The following is a 17,997-nucleotide window of genomic DNA, read 5'->3' on the forward strand; positions in this document are numbered from 1 at the left end:
CCTGCCCCCACGCCCCATATCAGCCACGATATGGTAGGACAGCTACCCATCTGTTCCAGTTCTGAACACTTTCTACTCGAACGGGTCCTGAAGATGCAAACATGGGAAAGATGGGTAGGAGATGCAAATTTCCTCGACTTGTCTTGTCCGACGGCAGACACGGACAGCCGTGCGATGTTACGTCGTCCGCGTGGAATATCATGCATACTTGTCTACAAGGGGACTCTTGTGTGATGGCCTGAGCCAACATGCAGATCCGATCTGCAACGTCAGCCAAGTCAGGCCAAGTCCACAACCCCGCCTCAGTCTGTCATTTGCAACTTGACGCCTGCTGCAAATGTCAAGTGGGTTAGTGCCCGGCCGAACCGAGAGGATTTCGACCAGGATAGCTCGACAATTACGGAGTACCAAGACCGATACTCCGTAACAACACTGGCCTCAGACATGCAGCGGGGTATTCGGGCATGGCCTTTCATAGCGCTCGGAACGAAGATATGTATCGTATCGTTCAGTCCTCGCAACGGCAAGACTGTTGGGTGTCTCCGTATCAGGTTCTCAGTGGTGCGTTGGGGGCCAGTGGCCGCGGCCCCGCGATATACAGGCTTGAGAATGGCTACTTGACATATTGATGTCAACATTGAATTGACGTATCAATTACTACCTGGCACTGAGGCTACACGCAGCAGTACTCCGTACCCGAGAGTTGTTCACCCAAGTTGGAGCCCCAGCCTCCCACATCCCTTCCCGATGTCGGGATGAATGGTCTGCGCGAGAAGCAAAGACAAACCTGGCAGCGGATAGCAATCTTCTCGACTTACCTCGCCTTGCAGGTTCGCCATGAGAAGGATTGCGTGTTTACAGCACGTAGCCAATCACCACCTGCAGCCTGTCTGGCCGAGCCCCCGGTCAGGACTCAGGAGAAGCGTCTGGTCAGTGCAAGATGACATAAGTTTTTAACATGGTGCAAATTTCAGCATGAGTCATCATCGTAACAGCTTGAGGGCAATGATTTTCGTCTTGTGTGAACAAATCTGCGACACAGAGAGAGACCATCGCAATCTTTTGCCATCAAAACCGTCGGCGCCGGACCCGCAAGCATGGTCCTCTCTGCCATGGCAAAATGTTATCACCTTTTACCCAAAGATTGGCCAAGCGTCATTTGCTCAGGAGTCCATGCTATCCTAGCCTGTCATGCGTTGGTCGTCACCGGCGCAGCTGCTTTCAACCCATCCAGTGCATCCACCTCTGGTCAACGTAGCCATTTAAAAAGCAGATATCATAGGTCAACTAGGCTATCTCTTATACTTTCATCCATCGGAGCTGCCGTTGCTGCCGCAGGACCAGGGTTATCAACTTGTATCCGAAAGGAGAATCAAGAATCGTTGTGTGCCTGGACACAAGTAAGCTACTCCAATCAAGATTTCTTTGGCCTTGAGTACTGAATTGCTTTTCGAGGTGTTAAATTGGAGCCTTCAACTGTGCTACCTTGTATCCAGCATGATAACTGCCGATAGGTACGCGACATCCTTTCTCGTAGCCGTATACGGGGCTGCCTCCAATGTCATGTTGCTTGCCCAACAAGCGACTTTTTTCCTGACACAAAGTCAACAGCTGAACCAAGGAGAATATTGGAGGCTACGACAAGTGGCAGGACTTCTTTTACAAACCATTGGCTTTCTTTTGCACCCTCAGCACCCGGAGATGTCTACTTCAGGGAAACCAGTTGCCAGAGTCTCCACTGCCCACTTGCTTGACCTGTTGACATTCTCATGGGAAAGCAAAATGTTCCACCAGTTGCGAGAGACTTCGTCGATAAGCAAGGATGAACTACCACTCCTCGGTAGCTCTCTTCAAACAGGTCATTTAATGGATCAGTTACCCGAATACCGATCCGATCAGAAGCTTTGGGCTTGGCTGCTCCAGGCCTACTATCCGCAACTTCTGAAGCAATGGGTCCTTGTCGCCATTAAAGCCGTTACGCAATTTGTACCACAGTATGCGCTCTTTTACTTGCTGCGAGCATTAGAGGAAAACCCAATGGATCGAAAAGTTACTCTTTGTGGCGTCTTATACGGTCTTAGTCTCGTCACGGAAGTTTGGATCCGGGAGTTGGTGCAGTGGTTTACCATGTCCCAATTCCAAATTCCTATGCAAGCTGTGTTGAGCTCACTTGTATACCGCAAAACTTTAAAGTTGCCCAACTTCAGCGAGGGTCAGCCCGAAAACAGGAATTCCCAGCAGCAATCTCGCCAAGATCCACCGAGTTTGACAAAGTCTATTGACAATCATTTACAACTCGATACGTGAGTATTATCTTGACAACCACCGACTTGGATGCGTGGCTAAAAATGCGCAACTAGTGGCAAAGTTTCGGCCGTCTGCGGCCAGAACATACTGATCCCCCAATCCGTTGTCAAGTTATTCTTCACCGTGATAACCTTGGCACAACTGATTGGATGGCAAGCTATAACATTTAGTATCCTCTGTACCATTGTGACTACAGCCCTCAACTTCAAAATCTCTGCAACCTACTCAAAGTTCTACTATGGCTTGATGAAGTATCGAGACCAAAGGTCCAACTTGCTCTCAGAAGCACTGCAAGGTATCCGGGACATTCGTCTTGGAGTATTTGAATCCCAGTGGGAGAAGAGACTTCTGGATATTCGGCGGGGGGAGATGGACCAGATGCATCGGAGCGCAGTTACCATGTGTATCGTCGTCGTCTTGGCCAATATCTGCCCTCTAATACTAGCCATTCTACCCATTGCCTTGTATTCATACCGAAGCGGGAGGTTGACAGCCTCAATTGCCTTTACATCTCTGGGACTACTACAAAAGCTTCAAGCTGACCTTGCTGTCCTGCCGTTAACATGGTCATATCTCTTGGAGGGTTGGGCTAGTTGTGAAAGACTAGAAGCTTTCCTGAAGCTACCAGAGAAACAAAACATTATTATACCATCAGAATCCGTCATTTTTAAAGATGCGACAGTTTCATGGCCATCCAAACCCTTTGGAGGAGCGGGGTCGTCAGCCTTCTCCCTCAACGACTTGTCTTTACAGTTTCCCCGTGGTAAATTGTCAATTATAGCCGGCGGAACCGGATCAGGCAAAAACCTCGTGTTGAATGCAATTTTGGGGGAAGCAGACGTAGTGTCTGGTTTTATTTATGCACCTTGTAGCGACGGTCAGGCCGCTACCGTACCGACATCATCTCCGGTTGCTATTGTGTCTCAGCCGACATGGCTAGAACGAACGTCACTCAAGGAGAACATCTTATTTGGCTGTTCTTATGACTCAGCGAGGTATTCCGACGTTATCAAAGCTTGTGCGTTGGAAAAAGATATCCGAAATTTGCCCAATGCCGATGGAACTGACGTCGGCCCTACGGGAACGTCATTGAGCGGAGGGCAACGCTGGAGAGTGTGTTTGGCTAGAGCACTATATTCGAAAGCCACCACTATTTTAATTGGGGATATCCTGTCAGCTATCGACTCATCGGTTCGAAAGCAAGTCTTGGAACGGGCATTGCTTGGCCAACTTGCACAGGGAAGGACGTTGATCATGGTCACCCATCACGTCACCATGTGCCAACCATTTGCAAGTTTTGTTATGCATCTTTCAAATCGGCAGGCACTACACACAGAAACAAAGAGACTCGAAGCCAGCATGAAGCTAGCACAAGCTGTCACAGCCCTTGAGGGCGCCGAGACTCAACGTGGCTCTGACAAAGATTCAGTCGGGAATCAACCAGCCGCGAGTGACACGGCGGCGCACCAACAGAAATCGACACTTGCTGGCCTTGCAGAATATGTACGACAAGGCAGCTTATCCAGTTGGTCATGTACAATAATCGTCATTCTCCTATCAGAGGCCGCGACACACAGCGGGCCGTGGTGGTTGAAGCATTGGACCGATGGCCTTGCTACCGACTACGCGCACGACACAGCTGCGCTTGTCGATGACAGAACCGGGAAACCCCACCGTTCAGGCACTTATTATATCGGAATATATATTCTGGCTTCAATTGCGAGTGCCTTGATGCTCGGTTTTAAGTCTTTTGCTCTGTATAATGTCAGTCACAAGGCTTCTCAAAACATCTTTCGAGGTATGGTTCGTTCCATATTGCAGGCACCCCTGCATTGGATTGAAACGTATCCTCGCGGCGAGATTCTCAAACGTTTCAGTTCAGACTTGCTAGTCGTTGATAGGAGAATAGCGAGCAATCTTGGTGCTGAGATTGAGCTCGCAGCCAGACTCATGTTTGTCATCACAACTGGGTAAGCGATAAGCAGTCCAACAAAGAAGACGCATTCGCGGTGAATACCGTTGACAAAACTGATGTTGGATAGAATACTTATATCACCATACACTTGTGTTTGTGCTCTTGGCCTACTTGGGGCATATTGGCGAGTCTCACAACGTTGCATGCCAATCGCACAACAACTGCAACAACTCAATTCCACTCAACTGTCCCCGATTTATAGCCAGCTTCATTCCACCTTGACTTCAAACGGTCTGCTTGTTATTAGAGCATTTGGAAGGTCGGCCGATTATATCCTTCATATGGATGCTCTTATTGATGATTCGTCCAGAGCAGCTTGGTACGACTGCCTCTGCTCGAGATGGATGGAACTGCGCGTGGGCATTCTAGGCGTCGTTTTCGAAGCAATGATTGCACTTGGAGCTGCTTCAGGCCGCATCAATTCTGGATCAGCTGGCTTTGCCTTGATAGTTGCAAGACAATTCTCTGGATCGATGAGCTTGCTCATAAAAAAAGCAGTTGTGATTCAGAACGACGTCAATGCCGCCAATCGAATCGCAGAATACAACGAGCTGCCATCCGAGTTTGGAGCTGGCTGCGAGGCTCCTGACAATTGGCCACAGACGGGTAAAATTTTCGTCGAAAATTTTTCCACTGGGTATCCGAATCTGCCTCCAGTGCTGAAGAACATTGACTTTGTTGTGAATTCACGCCAGCGTGTCGGTATTGTCGGTCGAACAGGCGCTGGGAAATCCTCGCTCTCACTAGCCCTATTTCGAATCCTTGAAAGTAGACAAGGAAGGATTATTGTTGATGGCATAGATATTTCTACTCTAAGACTGGTAGATCTTCGCCAACGGATGTTCATTGTTCCCCAGGATCCATTCCTCTTTAGCGGAACAGTACGAAGCTACCTCAATATGTCTGGTGACCACCCTGATGAAACACTAATCAAGACGTTGCGGGAACTTGGACTAGATCTTCCGCTCAGCATGTCTCTGGCTACCGGCGGATCCAACATCTCACAAGGTCAGAGACAGCTCATTTGCTTGGCCAGAGCAGTAATATCCAAACCGCGAATTCTAGTGCTCGATGAAGCCACAAGCGCGGTCGATATGGCTACCGACAATATCCTACCGCAGCTTCTAAGGAAAGCTTTCTCACAATGCACAGTCATAGTCATTGCTCATCGTCTGTCAACGGTCATCGACTTTGATGAGCTTTTGGTGCTTGATGGAGGCAGAATCGTTGAAAGTGGACGACCAATCCAGTTATCTCAACAAAGTGGCCCCTTTAGAGAGTTGCTAGAGCACAGTGTGGACAGGCTTGAGCTATTCATGCGCTTGGAGCGGAAAACGTAGGGCTGATCAACATATTTAATTTCGGCAATGTACGTATCTTACGATGAGCAAGGCCATGCACGATTCTGGCCATGCTACACTTGTACCTTGTGTGTTGTCAGCATGATTCCGGCACACGTTTTTGTAACTACGAGACTCACCTTCTTCAATGCGCGGGTGAAATATTCGCTTAGTCAATCTCAGTCCTGCTCGTCCGAGGTAACAGTCGTATGTAGCTGACGATACGTGCATGCGCCAGTTCAAAATCGTAGTTCGCTACACCCGTCATGCGGTGGGTATTTCCAAAAATGGCTGCAGGGAGAAAAATAACTCAACTTCTAGTTTAGAGCAGAATAGTTTTCTAGGTAGGTAGAAAGTATAATATAGGAGCTATATAATATAAACTTCGAGGATACTGGAGAATACGTCAGCTCCAAACGGTGGGGTTCATATGTTATTTTAGTCCTTCATGCTATTATTATAGGTATTGCTTATAATGGAAACACTAGGACATGTTTAAATGACTTAGGCGTATATAATCCGGACTCTGCAATAAAAGGTGAATACACTGAAAGAAACAAGTCATCTCCAAAATCCTCCCTGTGAGTTTACAATGCTGACACCATGCCTTGCATTAAAGCATATAGAGCGCTTTTCGTACGTGAACGCCATCATCATCATACTTTATGGTTAACACTCGTTTACTTCTCTCAAAAGCCTTGGTAATCTGTGAACGGGATTCAACGCAATGAATGCTCGGGCGGTGGCTGCAGATCCAAAACGCCAGCTCTTTCAACAGAAATGAGTGGGCTACAAGAAACTGGTTATTTGAGGTCATCATCATCTACATGTTACACTGGCCTTCCCTTTGCAGCCATTCGGAGTTCCACTTCCGCTTTGCCAATTAAATTATTGCATAAACGAATCAACGAGCGTGATGAATCACACTTAGTATTCTCCAAAGAATAAACGTACTACGAACTTCAGACGAGTCCATTCAGATTTGAAACTCCCCTGCGGTTGGCTTCCAGGCGGTCACTACTAACAAGCCTTGTAGAGATCGCGAAACGGAAGCTCGTCGTGGTTGAACTGATTCGAGACTGGTTGCTGAGACACGGGACACCGGTCGTGGTTTCTTAGCCTCTTCTGTGCTGCTGACTTGTAAACCTGTACCATCAGAGGTTGGCAATCAGAATACTAGACATGGTGGCCCGATCTTGCCGGAACAGAGACGGGTCCGCTTTCGGGTTGGTTGCCATTGTTAGATGTGTAGTATACTCAACTCTTAATCTGCGCTACGACAAAGGAGATATTTGTATCAAGGGCACTCTCTATTCTGCACCGTCTGTACGCAGTTGTCCTGGATTTACGCCTCAGCTAAATAGCAATGCGAGAAGAAGGATAGACACTTTCAGATTTAGACTGCGATACCACTGCGGGGACGCCTAGACTGTTATCCTCGAACAAACCCTGAACCAGACGAATTTTCTAGGTGCAAGGCATCCAACTACCTTGCCTATGTGCAGCCGGGGTCATCATGGCTCATAACGAATCGCCGACAAGCGAGATGCGCCCAGGTTCAAGACGAGCGGCGACGTCAGGCCAGGGCGTCACGTCCGGCGGTACAACGCCTGGAAACCGGACAAGATGGTCGGCTACAGGAGAGGCCTAAAAAGTTTGTACGACGCCTGTGGACGAGGGTGGCAGCGATCAACCCACAAGAGTCCAGTTTTCAAGCTTGCCGTACGGAGTAAAACCAACGTCTTGATAGGCCCGATCCTCCGCCAAAGTTCAAGACCAACGGCATGGCTTTACCTGTCTATGCTTGCTTATCTACTTGGAGAGGCAACAAAGGATGAAACAGGGACAACTCTCCAGCATTGAGAGAGCGTTGAAACCGCAAATGTCTTTGCTTGTCTTGGCCATGAAGCGAAAGCAGACAAACAAAATTGGGCATATCGACCCCCGCAGGGTACCCGGTATTGAAACAAAGAGGTTCACAAGGCTTAGCAGGGCGGCTCGGAAGAGTTGGCTCGGCGAGAAGAAAGTGGGCATTGTCGCGTGCTGGACGGGGCTTATTCGTCGGACATGTAACCAATAGTCCAGAATGAATGAATGCCTGTGGACACGTCCGGCTTCGTTCCTGGTACGCAAGCATCCCGTCCTTTCCCAATAACGGCCAAGCCCGGATGATCCAGGCGCCATGGGCCAATGTCCGTGGGCCAATCTGGTCCTTCTATAGGACATGGGGGGTTTCCGGGCGGCGTGTTGGTGGAGCAGGGCTTTCACGGAGAGAGTACAATCTAACCCCTGTAAGTTTAGCCATGAGTGACCTGACAAGGAAGTAAGTGGGGTTTATTTACAGGGACTTTTCTGCTAACAGGAGCTCTTTTTATTTATATTAATGGCTGTTAACTATAATATAGGTTAAATGACAGGGGAGTAGTGGGTCTTGTAAGAGTAACCCTTATTGATAAGAGATTTTATCGCGTTATCAGGTACTTTAAACCCCCATATGCTCTCTGTAATAGTGATATCTCATTGGCTTGAACCCCCCTTGCTATGTCACACCTGGCTAAACATTCAGGGTCTGAATTGTAAGAAACTCAGCTCAGCCACTTTCATTCGATGGTGTCGAGACACAGGCCGACATGGGGTCTGGATGCAATGATGGAAAGGAGTACGTACTGGGAGCTGTTCCGTCAGTGCGACCTGTCAGCTCGGCCCAAGTGGCTGTCAAAGTTATCCGTCCCTCGCCTCAAAAGCCCTTGTGCTTGTTTTTCGTTTGACATCTTCACGCCCATCATATCCATGTCTGGACTGTCGCGGTTCTGACACTCGATGGCGCCCGCGTTGGGGAAGCGCCTCGCCGTTGCGGGCATCATTGTGTTCTTGACGCTCATCGTCTATGTCTGGCAGAGCCATCTGCTCCCCAATGTCGAGAAATTCCTTCCCAAGGTCCATGCCGATCACGCCGCCGTGCCCATTGTTCCGCACAAAGAGATTCGCTGCCCCCGCGGCTTTGGAGAAGGCCAGTCCAAGTCATTCGGAAACAAGTCGTCAAAGGCACACGAAAGGGAGCAACAACTCGTCACAGCACCAAGAATAATTGCACTTGTCTTCTTCGGTAGACGGGCGACCGTGTCGATTCTTGACTGCTACCTCAAGGTACGTATGGAGCGGCAGAGTCAAGCCCCGTAATCTTCCCCGTGCCGTCAAGTCTATCCCATTCTTCACTTGTTGACCATGTGTGTCTGACGCTAATGTGTGTTTTTCTGCCGTCTGTTAGCGCAATTTAGCGACGAATGGCGGTCTGTTGGACGAAGTAGTCTGGCTGCAGCGAACGAGCAACAAACAAGATCTTGCCCTCCTGGACAGACTGCTGGAGAGCGAGCCGCAGTACTCGAGACAGATAATCGACGATGCCAATGCGTACGACTTTGCCAGCTCCTACAACATCATCGAAGATGGCAACATGTACATCAAGATTGACGATGACATTGTTGGTTCTACCCACACCTCTGCCGAGTGCTTCGCCGTCTGACAAGGCCGCAGGTTTTTATCGAGGAAAACGCAATCAGCTCCATTGTTTGCACGAAGCTTACGCGACCAGACTTCTACGTCGTCTCGGCAAACGTCGTCAATCAACCCATGATTAGTTGGATTCACTGGAATCTCGGCGCCGTGCGACCCTACCTCCCCGAAACCGAGGACGAATATCCCGCTCCCGAGCCCGGGCACCAAGTCGACTGGAGGGCGTCGGTATTGCCATCTTGGCATGGCCCGAGTGACGTCAACGCCAGCTTTTGGAGCTCGCCCGACAATAAGAAACACCGCTGGCTGCCGGTCCGTGGCAAGTCCGACCATGTGCTGGATAAAACGCCCATCACGGAGACGCAGTACGATGCCTTTGGCACCGGGCTTCAGAGGTGGCAAGTGGCGGCGCAAGAGCACTACAGCTTCTTTGAGAATTTGGAGTCCCGAGAGCTATGGCAATACAAGTTCAACGTTTGGGATTTCCAACGGTTGCGCATGGGCATCCAGTTTATTGCCATGATGGGCCGCGACATCAATGCCGCCAAGCCCATCAACAGGGACGACGAAGAGCACTTTTCCGTCACCATGCCGAGAAGACTGGGTAGAGGTAAGTTTATCAGCGGGAAATTGCGCCGACTTATGGAATCGAGTTGCTGACATGGCCCTGCAGGTGCAGTTGCGGATGGGCGCGGTGTAGTCGCCCATTACAGCTTTGGGCCGCAATCAAAAGAGGGAGGGTTGGATACAACCGATATATTGGATCGCTATCGTTCCTACGCCAAGGAGAATGTCTGCACGGGTCCTATGCTGTGGTCCCCATAGCTGCAGTACCTTTTCTATCTCATCATGCGACACATTTTTTTTCAGCGGTGGCGCGGAGTTTGGTGGAGTTGGTCTTCTGGTCTTATATAGTAGATGGATTGGCATTGTATAATAATTAGAAGGACAGTGTGCTCCATACCGAGCATTCATGTTGAAATATATATGATGACGATGGCTATCTGTGTGGCCCTTGTGAAGTTGGTGGCGACAGGTCAACACATGGTTATATGTGTCAGACACAAATCACTCAAAGCTTGAGTTTGTCAGAAGCGGCACAAGTAGGGCCGGCTTATTAGATACGGGCTCCTAGACCCAAATTTGTACCGGGTAGGAAGCTAGTACTACGCCTTTGGCGGCCTAGGCAGTAGATCTTCACAAAGCTGCATGGATGCTTTGATTTGATCTGTCGAGGCAGAAAACACAATGTAGAGCATTGTACGGAGTTACCGGTACAAGACCAGAAGTGAAGGAGACAATAACAAGCCGTACTTGGACCGTGTGAGTAGACTTTATGTGTCATTGCATGTATCATCATAGGACCAAAACAGCTGTCAAAGCATTGAAGGTGGTCTGTCGATCTGCCGTTTCGATCAGTGGAGATTCAGGGAGGCTCTTGGCGAGATAAGGTTTCCATCTGCTGATTGCTGCAGTCACCGAAAAATTCCATTAGCTAGCTATCAAAGACTTGTCGAGGCCAATAGCTACATTTTGTCCCTGAGCCAGCCTGAATCACCCTCTTAGGCTCTTTCCAGTATGAGCCTACAGCAAGACCTCTTTAGCGACTCGGAGCACCAGGTTACATGAACCGCCTCGATGACAATGATCATAGAGCACTGTCACTTGATCTCAGTGGCGATTATACCCAAGTTCGCCCGCACTCACATCCAAATCATTGGCCATGGTAGGCTACGCGAGTCGGTCGGTTAGAGACGTCGGTTTGTCCACTTCAAACAGAAGCTGAGACTCCAACCATAGCACACGGAGCACTCAGACCAAAGAGAGTCAAGTCTCACTTGTGGGGGGACATCGATTCTAACACTTCAGCGCCCTTCATGGCAAGTCGTCGAGGTGGGCCTGTTGGCTTTTTGACGTGGCTGCGCCCTTGAGCCGAAAGAAGCCAGTTGTTGAACCCTTCGACCTACGAATATATTCAACCACTTGTTCGCGAACTGGTCTACGAGCTTCAGTTGAGACCACGCAGTCATTTTGGACACCCGCAGACTACTCCTTGCAGTCGTTGCATAAAAGGCTTTGGTGCGCGTAAAGTACAACCCAAACAGCTCGACCATGAGAATCGGGTTTCTTGGCCTGGGCCGAATGGGCACGCCCATGGCCCTGAATCTTTGCAAAAATTATCCAACAACGGTTTGGAATCGGACCGCTTCCAAGTATCCTACATTGGCCGATGCCGGGGCCAGGATTGGCGATACACCAGCCCAGGTCGCCAAACAGTCTGATCTCGTCTTCACCATGCTCTTCGATGCGCCGGCCATCCAATCTATATTCGACGACAGCTTCAAGAGAGCCATCAGGAACAAAACAATCGTCAATACCAGCTCAGTACCCGTGGAATTCAGCCAGAAACTTGAGAGACAAATTTTGAGCGCTGGGGGAAGCTACATCGAGATGCCTGTAAGTGGGAGCAAAGTCCCTGCAGAGCAAGGCAAGCTTGTAGGAATGATGGCCGGCGACAAGGCTGTATGTGAGCGAGTTCGACCGTACGTACAGCCGCTCACTTCTGCTTCAGTCTACTGCGGCCCAATCGGCTCGGGTCTCAAAATGAAGTATGCCATCAACGCCTACTTGATTACAATGACGGCGGGACTCGCAGAGGCCATGAGCCTCGCACAAGCGCAGGGACTGGACCTCGATGCCTTCTCCAAGGTCCTAGCCGCCGGTCCTCTGGCATCTGCATACTCCAAGCTCAAGGTGGACAAGGTCTTGGCTCAAGACTGGTCCGCACAGGCTGCCATCAAGGACTGTTACAACAGCACGCAGCTCATCCAGGCGGCGGCGACAGAGGCAGAAACGAAGTCGCCGCTCGTTCGGCTATGTGGGGAGCTTTACAGCCAAGCAAGAGCATTCGGGATGGCAGAGGATGACATGATTGCCGTCAACTGGTGTTCAAGCTGTTGGCTAGGTCGACCACTACCTCTACGTAGAACATTGCGCAGCTTCGGTTCATCCAAAGTGTTACATGTAAGCCTACACTGTTGAAGACAACGTCTGGGCCACGCCATGAGCTCCTCCTTTCTCTCCAAACATGGACTGCAGATCCGCGACAAAAAGCTCGGGTTTCTCAAGAGCCGCAAAGTGTCCGCCGTGGGTGTGCGTCGCTTCATAGACTACCGGACCTAGACATTTGCCCCACGACTTGGGCACGACAAACAAGTCCTTGGGGTAATACGATATCCCCAGTGGAACCGAAGGCACGTACCGTGTGCATCTGAAAGACGCTTTGCGCGAGTGGTATGCCTCGTAGTAGATGCGAAGGCTCGCGGCCGGGCCAGCAGTAGAGAACTGGTAAATGGACACCCATGTCAAGATTTCGTCGTCGGTCCAAGGGTAGTCATCAGTCCAATCGTGCAACTTTTCATATATCCATCCCAGCAAGGCCACCGGTGAGTCGGCAAGTGAGAAGCCCAGCGTTGATGGTTTTGTGCTCTGTTGCATCATGTAGCCTGCGCCCTCTGCGAAATACCACAATGTTCTCGCAAGCCACTGCTTATCTGTGTGCGAGTACTGCCCTAGGAGATACTGAAGGCCAAACCACAGCGATTTGGCCGGAGGCGGCCGGACAAGCGGGAAATTGATGTGCGATGCGAGACAATGCTTTGGATAATGCAAGGCAATGAGGCGGGTGATGAAGAAGCCCCAATCTCCTCCTTGAGTCACTGTATGAAGCATTAATTCAGGGGCAAAGTTGCCTGGCAAGGTGCCATGTTTAGCGGTCAGGGTCATCCTACCATAGTTTTCATAGCCTAGTTGAAGCATAACCTTGTGCATGCACTCTGCGTACTGGCGAAGAGCAAATCCTCGTTGCCGGACCTGCTGAGAGAAGCCGAAATTGGGCAGTGACGGTGCAATGACGTGAAAAGACTGGCCCTGTCGAGGCTCCGTGAGCAGAGGCAAGATCTTGGTAGCTTCCAGGAAGCTCCCAGGCCCTGTTCCATATTCATTTTTAGAGATTTCGATTCAACGGCGCGGTACGGACCCTGAGGGGCAATAACACTCACATCCGTGGACGAATAATAATGGAATGGCGTTTGACTGGGAGCTCCTCTGGTGGATGAAGTGAATGTCGAGCGGTTCAAATCCGTCAACGGAAATCTTGGTCATGTAGTGAGGCAGCTGGTTCAGTTTCTGCTCTTGCGCTCTCCAGTCAAACCCATCCTCCCAGTGTTTGGCGAGCCGTTTGACGTCGTTGCGCGTCGCGCCATAATTCCAGTCATCAGAGAAGTCCACTTCGTCCGGGTAGGCAGCCTTGGCCAATTTAGCCTTCAACGCGGCAATGGCCGAGTCTGGGACGGCAATTTTGAAGGGTTTGATGTCGGGAAGCATTGTCGGTGCAGCAAAGCAATTCCAAGGTTCCTGGGCCGATTGCTCTAGTGATGAGTCTTGCAGATTTGTCCTGCACCTCTCTCGTCCAGAAAACTTACATTGTAGTACAACGCGGAGCTGCGGAGTAGGCATACGAGGAGGGGAGCCGCGGCTGTTGATTGGGAGTGCTAGAGATCAACCGACTTTGCACCAGGCAAGTGACTACATAAGAAAGATGATGTCGAACGGCTTGAAAAGATGCAGGCGTGTCTTGGCCTCGGCGGGCGGAAAGACCACCGGGATAACGGCGCATCTTTGAAGCCCGCAGGTTTAAACCGGAGCAAACGGAATGTCTAGCCAGAAAAGAGGATTTGGAGACTATGTCGGCGAAAGGAGAAAGCCAAGTCTCGTGCTTTGTAGTTTGGTCTCGCCAAGGCAAAAAATAATACAACAGGACTTTCCTCGGGTTTCGCGGCGATGCCCCAATACTCAACCCCCAACCAATATTAGGTGCTTCGCTTCTGTCGATTCTTGCTTGTGACGCGACCAGCTCGCCTCCACCGCAAGCGGCCTGTATAGAAGTCTATTCTCGAGTGCTGTTATCGCTGAAACAACTCGCTGGGTTTGCGCTGATGGGTCAAGCCCCTGGTGAACAGCATCAATTGATGCCAGTACGGAGTAAGAGGCAGGGATCTGAGTTACAGTGAGCAACTTGCTCTCCGTACGTAGGTATTCTGGTAGTTAAAATACTTGCCGTGGCCCGTTGTCAAAGTGGCCCCAACGCCCCCAACTAACAGCCACAACACATACGACGGGTACTGCTTTCGCCCGGCCAAGAAAGCCGGTAGAGGTCTCCATCTTGGTGAGTTTCGAAACCATGAGGACCAGAGTCGTGGCGAATCTCTGACTTTGACTCGATTTGTCACAACAGCCTTCACACTTCTACCATGTGTGCGTCGCACGTCGTCAGCTTCTAGACTCACAACGTCCTCAATGATGTAGTTGTATTTCATCGAGATATAATCTGAAAATCAGGCAGCGCACATTCTGTCATACATGTAGAGCTAGGAAGCATCACTCATGGTTCCGGTCCCCATAAGCCTCCCGCTCAAGGTTGCCTCTAAATGCTTTCAGCATGAAGTCGATTCTACATTATCCAACAGTGTGCTTAAGAATATCAACGACAAAAGATGTTCCCATCTCAGTGCATTTGTTCAGTACCCCGTGAAGATATTGCGTCTATCTACTAACACACACCAGACTGGCGGAAACGATGACTAGCTCAACTGTATTAAAGTTACAGCTTGGGGCCCAAGAAGGATGGGAATCAGATGATGGGCGTTTTCACCCCTGGTTTCAGCCAGCGAATCCTGTGCTGTCCATGGTGATTTGCAGCGGCGGGTCGATACAGGGACGGATGCTGCTCCAAGGCTCAGCAGTGCGACTCGGATGTGGGATTTGTCCTTGACCGCCGTGAGCTCTTCCATGTACACAGTGTCGCCAGAGAAGTAAATGCCATTTGGCTTTCGATTAGTTTGGCCCAATGCCGGGCCGGACAGGACGAAGCCAACACATTCTCCGCCGGGCAAGTGCTGACAAGGAGTAGCCGTCACTTTAAAGTGTACGCCGCCAATGCTGGACGTTGTCGTCTATGGACGCCGGGACGAGGTGCGAGTTTGTTGGCACCGTCACGGGTAGTAAACACTCGGCGTCCGTCGAGCAACCTACGACCAAGTCCGTCTAGAGTATCGGGATGGTCTTCGTGGCTCAGAAGTACAGCATCTATGACCGGGAGATGTGCCAGGCTCAGAGCAGGAGCAGATGCAATTTTCAGTATTACAATGCCCTGATCCCACTCCGTTCCAGCTGAAGAAAGGAACGGATCAGTGATGAAATTGATGCCATTGATGTCAAGAACCGCGGTAGCTGTGCCAATAAAGGCAATGTTCAGAGAAGTCACACAAGATATTGAGCAACGAAGTCGTGGGAAGCTGATTCTCAATGGTCAATGGTGTGCTTTAGAAATTGCCCACCCCTTCAAGGCATTTCTATACTTTTTACAATTTTTATACCTTTGTATTAGCATAGGCGCGACGGTGAATGTGCCAATTAATAATGCACATGCAATTGCCGCATCGGGACGCAAACCCGGGGTGGTGGCGCGTCCCGATTCACAACTTGGGAGTAAAGGTTGCTCAAGCCTCTTTTAAAGTCAGCTGCTGTCTAAACAGGGATTTGCTGGTGCTTTCAGAGCCTTGAAATGGACCCCATTATTAATGTTTCATACGCTCAAGTTTCGGATGCAAATGCTAGCTATTCATGGTTTTTAGGTCGTCCCTATTGTTCAAGAAGCTTCTTCCCAGTCAGCCCAAAGCGTCTAGCCATTACGAAAAGTCTGACGCTCCGTGGAACAAAGTAATACATGAACCAGGCAATAGAGACGGAACCTCCGCTCCAGAACCAAATGGGTTTGCTCTTCTTCTGGATCATGCCTACAACCTTGCGTGCGTACTCATCGGTATCCATTGCTCCCTTTTGAGACATTGTCACTCGGTGCAGCCAGGAATTCTGCAGGGGGAGGTACCGCGAGCCCTCGGGGAGAGATGGGCTGTCCTCGCGGACTGAGAGGCGAGTTAGTTGCCGCATCTAGAAACCATGGACTGAGTGACTCGCCTATGTTGCTCTTCACGCCGCCCGTCACAACGGTAACAACATCAACCCTACATCACAGCCGGTCAGCGAGGCTGTCTGCAGAAAAAAAAGACAATCACAGCGGAATGCATAGTACCCGAAAGGCTTAAGCTCCATGCGGAGCGAGTCACCATAGGCATGAAGTGCTGCTTTGCTGGCATTGTAGGCTGAGGAATAGACCAGCGGCACGATTGGTGCAATGCTACCAATGTTCACAATGCATCCTCTTGCATTGATCAAAAGGTCCGAGAAGCCCTTGACCATTCGCATGACGCCCAGGACGTTGACATCAAACATGGAGGCCACGACACCATCGACATCGAGGTCCAAAGCCGGCCGGTGCGTCGCGGAGCCTGCATTGTTGATGAGAACATGGAGCTTGTCGTTTGTGATGGAAGAGACCTTGTTCACTGCGGCCGATACGGAATCGGTCGACGAGACTTCGAGCTCAATGGCCATCATGCCCGGCCTCAAGAGCTCGCTGGCGCTGGAGGGCCGTCGCACAGCGCAGATAACAAAGTAACCAGCTGAAAGCAGCTCGATGGCGAGTGAGCCTCCTATGCCTCCGACTCCAGCTCCAGTGACGAGGGCTACTTTTTGACCAGCCTTGGGACCTTGGGTATTTTGCTCCGCCATTTCCCAACTCGTTTAGCTACGCCTGTTGCACAGCGGCCTATACTTTGACGCGAGTGTGATGCTACGGGATGCAGATGACCTTGTTGGAGGTGAGGCGTCCTGTCGTCAAACCCGTTGAGGAACGCCCGCAGTGCAACCTATATTGTCAACAATCTACCGGGGTTGGCTGGCAAACTCAACATTGGGCATGGATACCTTCATGCACCTGCGCAGGTAATGGTGTTATAACAGCATCAACTGCTATGTTGTGGGAATAAGCAAGCAGCTTGGGGATGTTAGGCTGTGTATTGGAAAGGCATGACGAGCATGTTTGTTTATTGGCAAGATCAGAATCTGACAAATGATCCCCAGAGAAGCAGGGGAGGCATCTGCCGAGGTAAGCTTGGATCTGACCCAGGGCCACTCACCCCTCGAGGCAAACTCTCCACTTGACTGCATGGCATGGTACAGGTCTGGATTAGTTAGCATCTTTGAGTGTTGGGTGACCAGACGTCTTGTCTCACCGTAGGCCGCATTCCAAGACGGGTTGGTTGGTTGGTTGGTTGGCCGTCAACCCGCCGGCGCAACGTGTCGCAAGGAATGAGTAGGCAGAGGAATAGCGCTTGCGGCACGCTGGAGAAGGGCTTCATCAATTGATCTCTCCTATGGGGTCTGGTGCGCTAAATTTCCAGAATATCTCTTGCTGGCTCGCCGCAGCTAGTTGCCGTGCCGTCGCCGTGAAGCCGCTGCCCGAAACTTTTAGCTCTCATAATGGCGTGTCCGGCCTGAGCCAGTCAAACGTGTCAAAGAGCTCAAAATTAAAGTCCAGTTGCGTTGTATCCAAGCGCACCGGCGGCCAGCGTTCATCCTCTGGCGCGTTCGACGTGTGATCCAGCACAAGTTGGATCACGGAGCTGCAGTTTGCGCAGAGCTCGCCATTCGGACCATTGGGACCAATCCAGTCCAAAAACCCAATCAGGAGGCTCAGTTGTTGAATGATGCTGGACCGCGTAATCTTGGGATTCCGCGCATGTCGCCCGCTGAAACTCGGCTTCAGAAGCTCCATGCAGAGAATTCCACCACTAGGAGTGGCATAAGCCATCACCAACCAGGCAAAGCCTGCCCGGACCATGCTGAAGCGGTCCTTGTGGTCCAGAAGAGTAGCGTGCGCGATACCAGCTCAAAGCTCGT

At 50.6% G+C, this 17,997-nt stretch overlaps 7 protein-coding genes across 8 annotated transcripts; 3 read left to right on the forward strand and 4 right to left on the reverse strand.

Moving 5' to 3' along the window:
* Nucleotides 1-1,782: 1,782 nt before the first annotated feature.
* Nucleotides 1,783-5,948, forward strand: J3458_017994 (uncharacterized protein; the record flags this gene model as incomplete). The annotated part of the gene is made up of 3 exons (XM_007817302.2): nt 1,783-2,303; nt 2,361-4,277; nt 4,485-5,948. The coding sequence occupies 3 exons, from the start codon at nt 1,783-1,785 to the stop codon at nt 5,620-5,622; spliced, it is 3,576 nt and encodes a 1,191-aa protein (XP_007815493.2). The 3' UTR covers nt 5,623-5,948.
* A 2,417-nt stretch (nt 5,949-8,365) lies between these two features.
* On the forward strand, nt 8,366-10,243 carry J3458_017995 (uncharacterized protein). Its single transcript, XM_007817303.2, has 4 exons — nt 8,366-8,769; nt 8,891-9,103; nt 9,157-9,745; nt 9,809-10,243. The coding sequence occupies exons 1-4, from the start codon at nt 8,443-8,445 to the stop codon at nt 9,958-9,960; spliced, it is 1,281 nt and encodes a 426-aa protein (XP_007815494.1). The 5' UTR covers nt 8,366-8,442; the 3' UTR covers nt 9,961-10,243.
* A 1,004-nt stretch (nt 10,244-11,247) lies between these two features.
* J3458_017996 (uncharacterized protein) lies at nt 11,248-12,163 on the forward strand (the record flags this gene model as incomplete). Its single annotated transcript, XM_007817304.2, is given in 2 exon segments — nt 11,248-12,118; nt 12,135-12,163. 2 exon segments carry the CDS (start codon nt 11,248-11,250, stop codon nt 12,161-12,163), a joined length of 900 nt encoding a protein of 299 aa, XP_007815495.2.
* On the reverse strand, nt 12,008-13,874 carry J3458_017997 (uncharacterized protein). 2 transcript variants are annotated; one of them, XM_066121152.1, is made up of 4 exons: nt 13,620-13,874; nt 13,197-13,551; nt 12,927-13,124; nt 12,008-12,854 (listed from the first exon to the last, which is right to left on the reverse strand). In XM_066121152.1, the coding sequence occupies exons 2-4, from the start codon at nt 13,519-13,521 to the stop codon at nt 12,166-12,168; spliced, it is 1,212 nt and encodes a 403-aa protein (XP_065973850.1). In that variant the 5' UTR covers nt 13,522-13,551; nt 13,620-13,874; the 3' UTR covers nt 12,008-12,165. The 2 variants fall into 2 exon arrangements, with proteins under 2 accessions (XP_065973850.1, XP_065973849.1); XM_066121151.1 differs by having other exon boundaries at nt 13,197-13,874.
* Nucleotides 13,875-15,837: 1,963 nt separating this feature from the next.
* On the reverse strand, nt 15,838-16,146 carry J3458_017998 (uncharacterized protein; the record flags this gene model as incomplete). Its single annotated transcript, XM_066121153.1, has 1 exon — nt 15,838-16,146. The coding sequence occupies one exon, from the start codon at nt 16,144-16,146 to the stop codon at nt 15,838-15,840; it is 309 nt and encodes a 102-aa protein (XP_065973851.1).
* A 51-nt stretch (nt 16,147-16,197) lies between these two features.
* Nucleotides 16,198-16,827, reverse strand: J3458_017999 (uncharacterized protein; the record flags this gene model as incomplete). The annotated part of the gene is made up of 1 exon (XM_007817307.2): nt 16,198-16,827. One exon carries the CDS (start codon nt 16,825-16,827, stop codon nt 16,198-16,200), a length of 630 nt encoding a protein of 209 aa, XP_007815498.2.
* Nucleotides 16,828-17,572: 745 nt separating this feature from the next.
* On the reverse strand, nt 17,573-17,938 carry J3458_018000 (uncharacterized protein; the record flags this gene model as incomplete). The annotated part of the gene is made up of 1 exon (XM_066121154.1): nt 17,573-17,938. One exon carries the CDS (start codon nt 17,936-17,938, stop codon nt 17,573-17,575), a length of 366 nt encoding a protein of 121 aa, XP_065973852.1.
* Between the last annotated feature and the right edge of the window lie 59 nt (nt 17,939-17,997).

The sequence above is a fragment of the Metarhizium acridum genome, assembly GCF_019434415.1.
Source record: "Metarhizium acridum strain ARSEF 324 chromosome Unknown scaffold_452, whole genome shotgun sequence".
In the NCBI taxonomy this organism is placed as follows: Eukaryota; Fungi; Ascomycota; class Sordariomycetes; order Hypocreales; family Clavicipitaceae; genus Metarhizium; species Metarhizium acridum.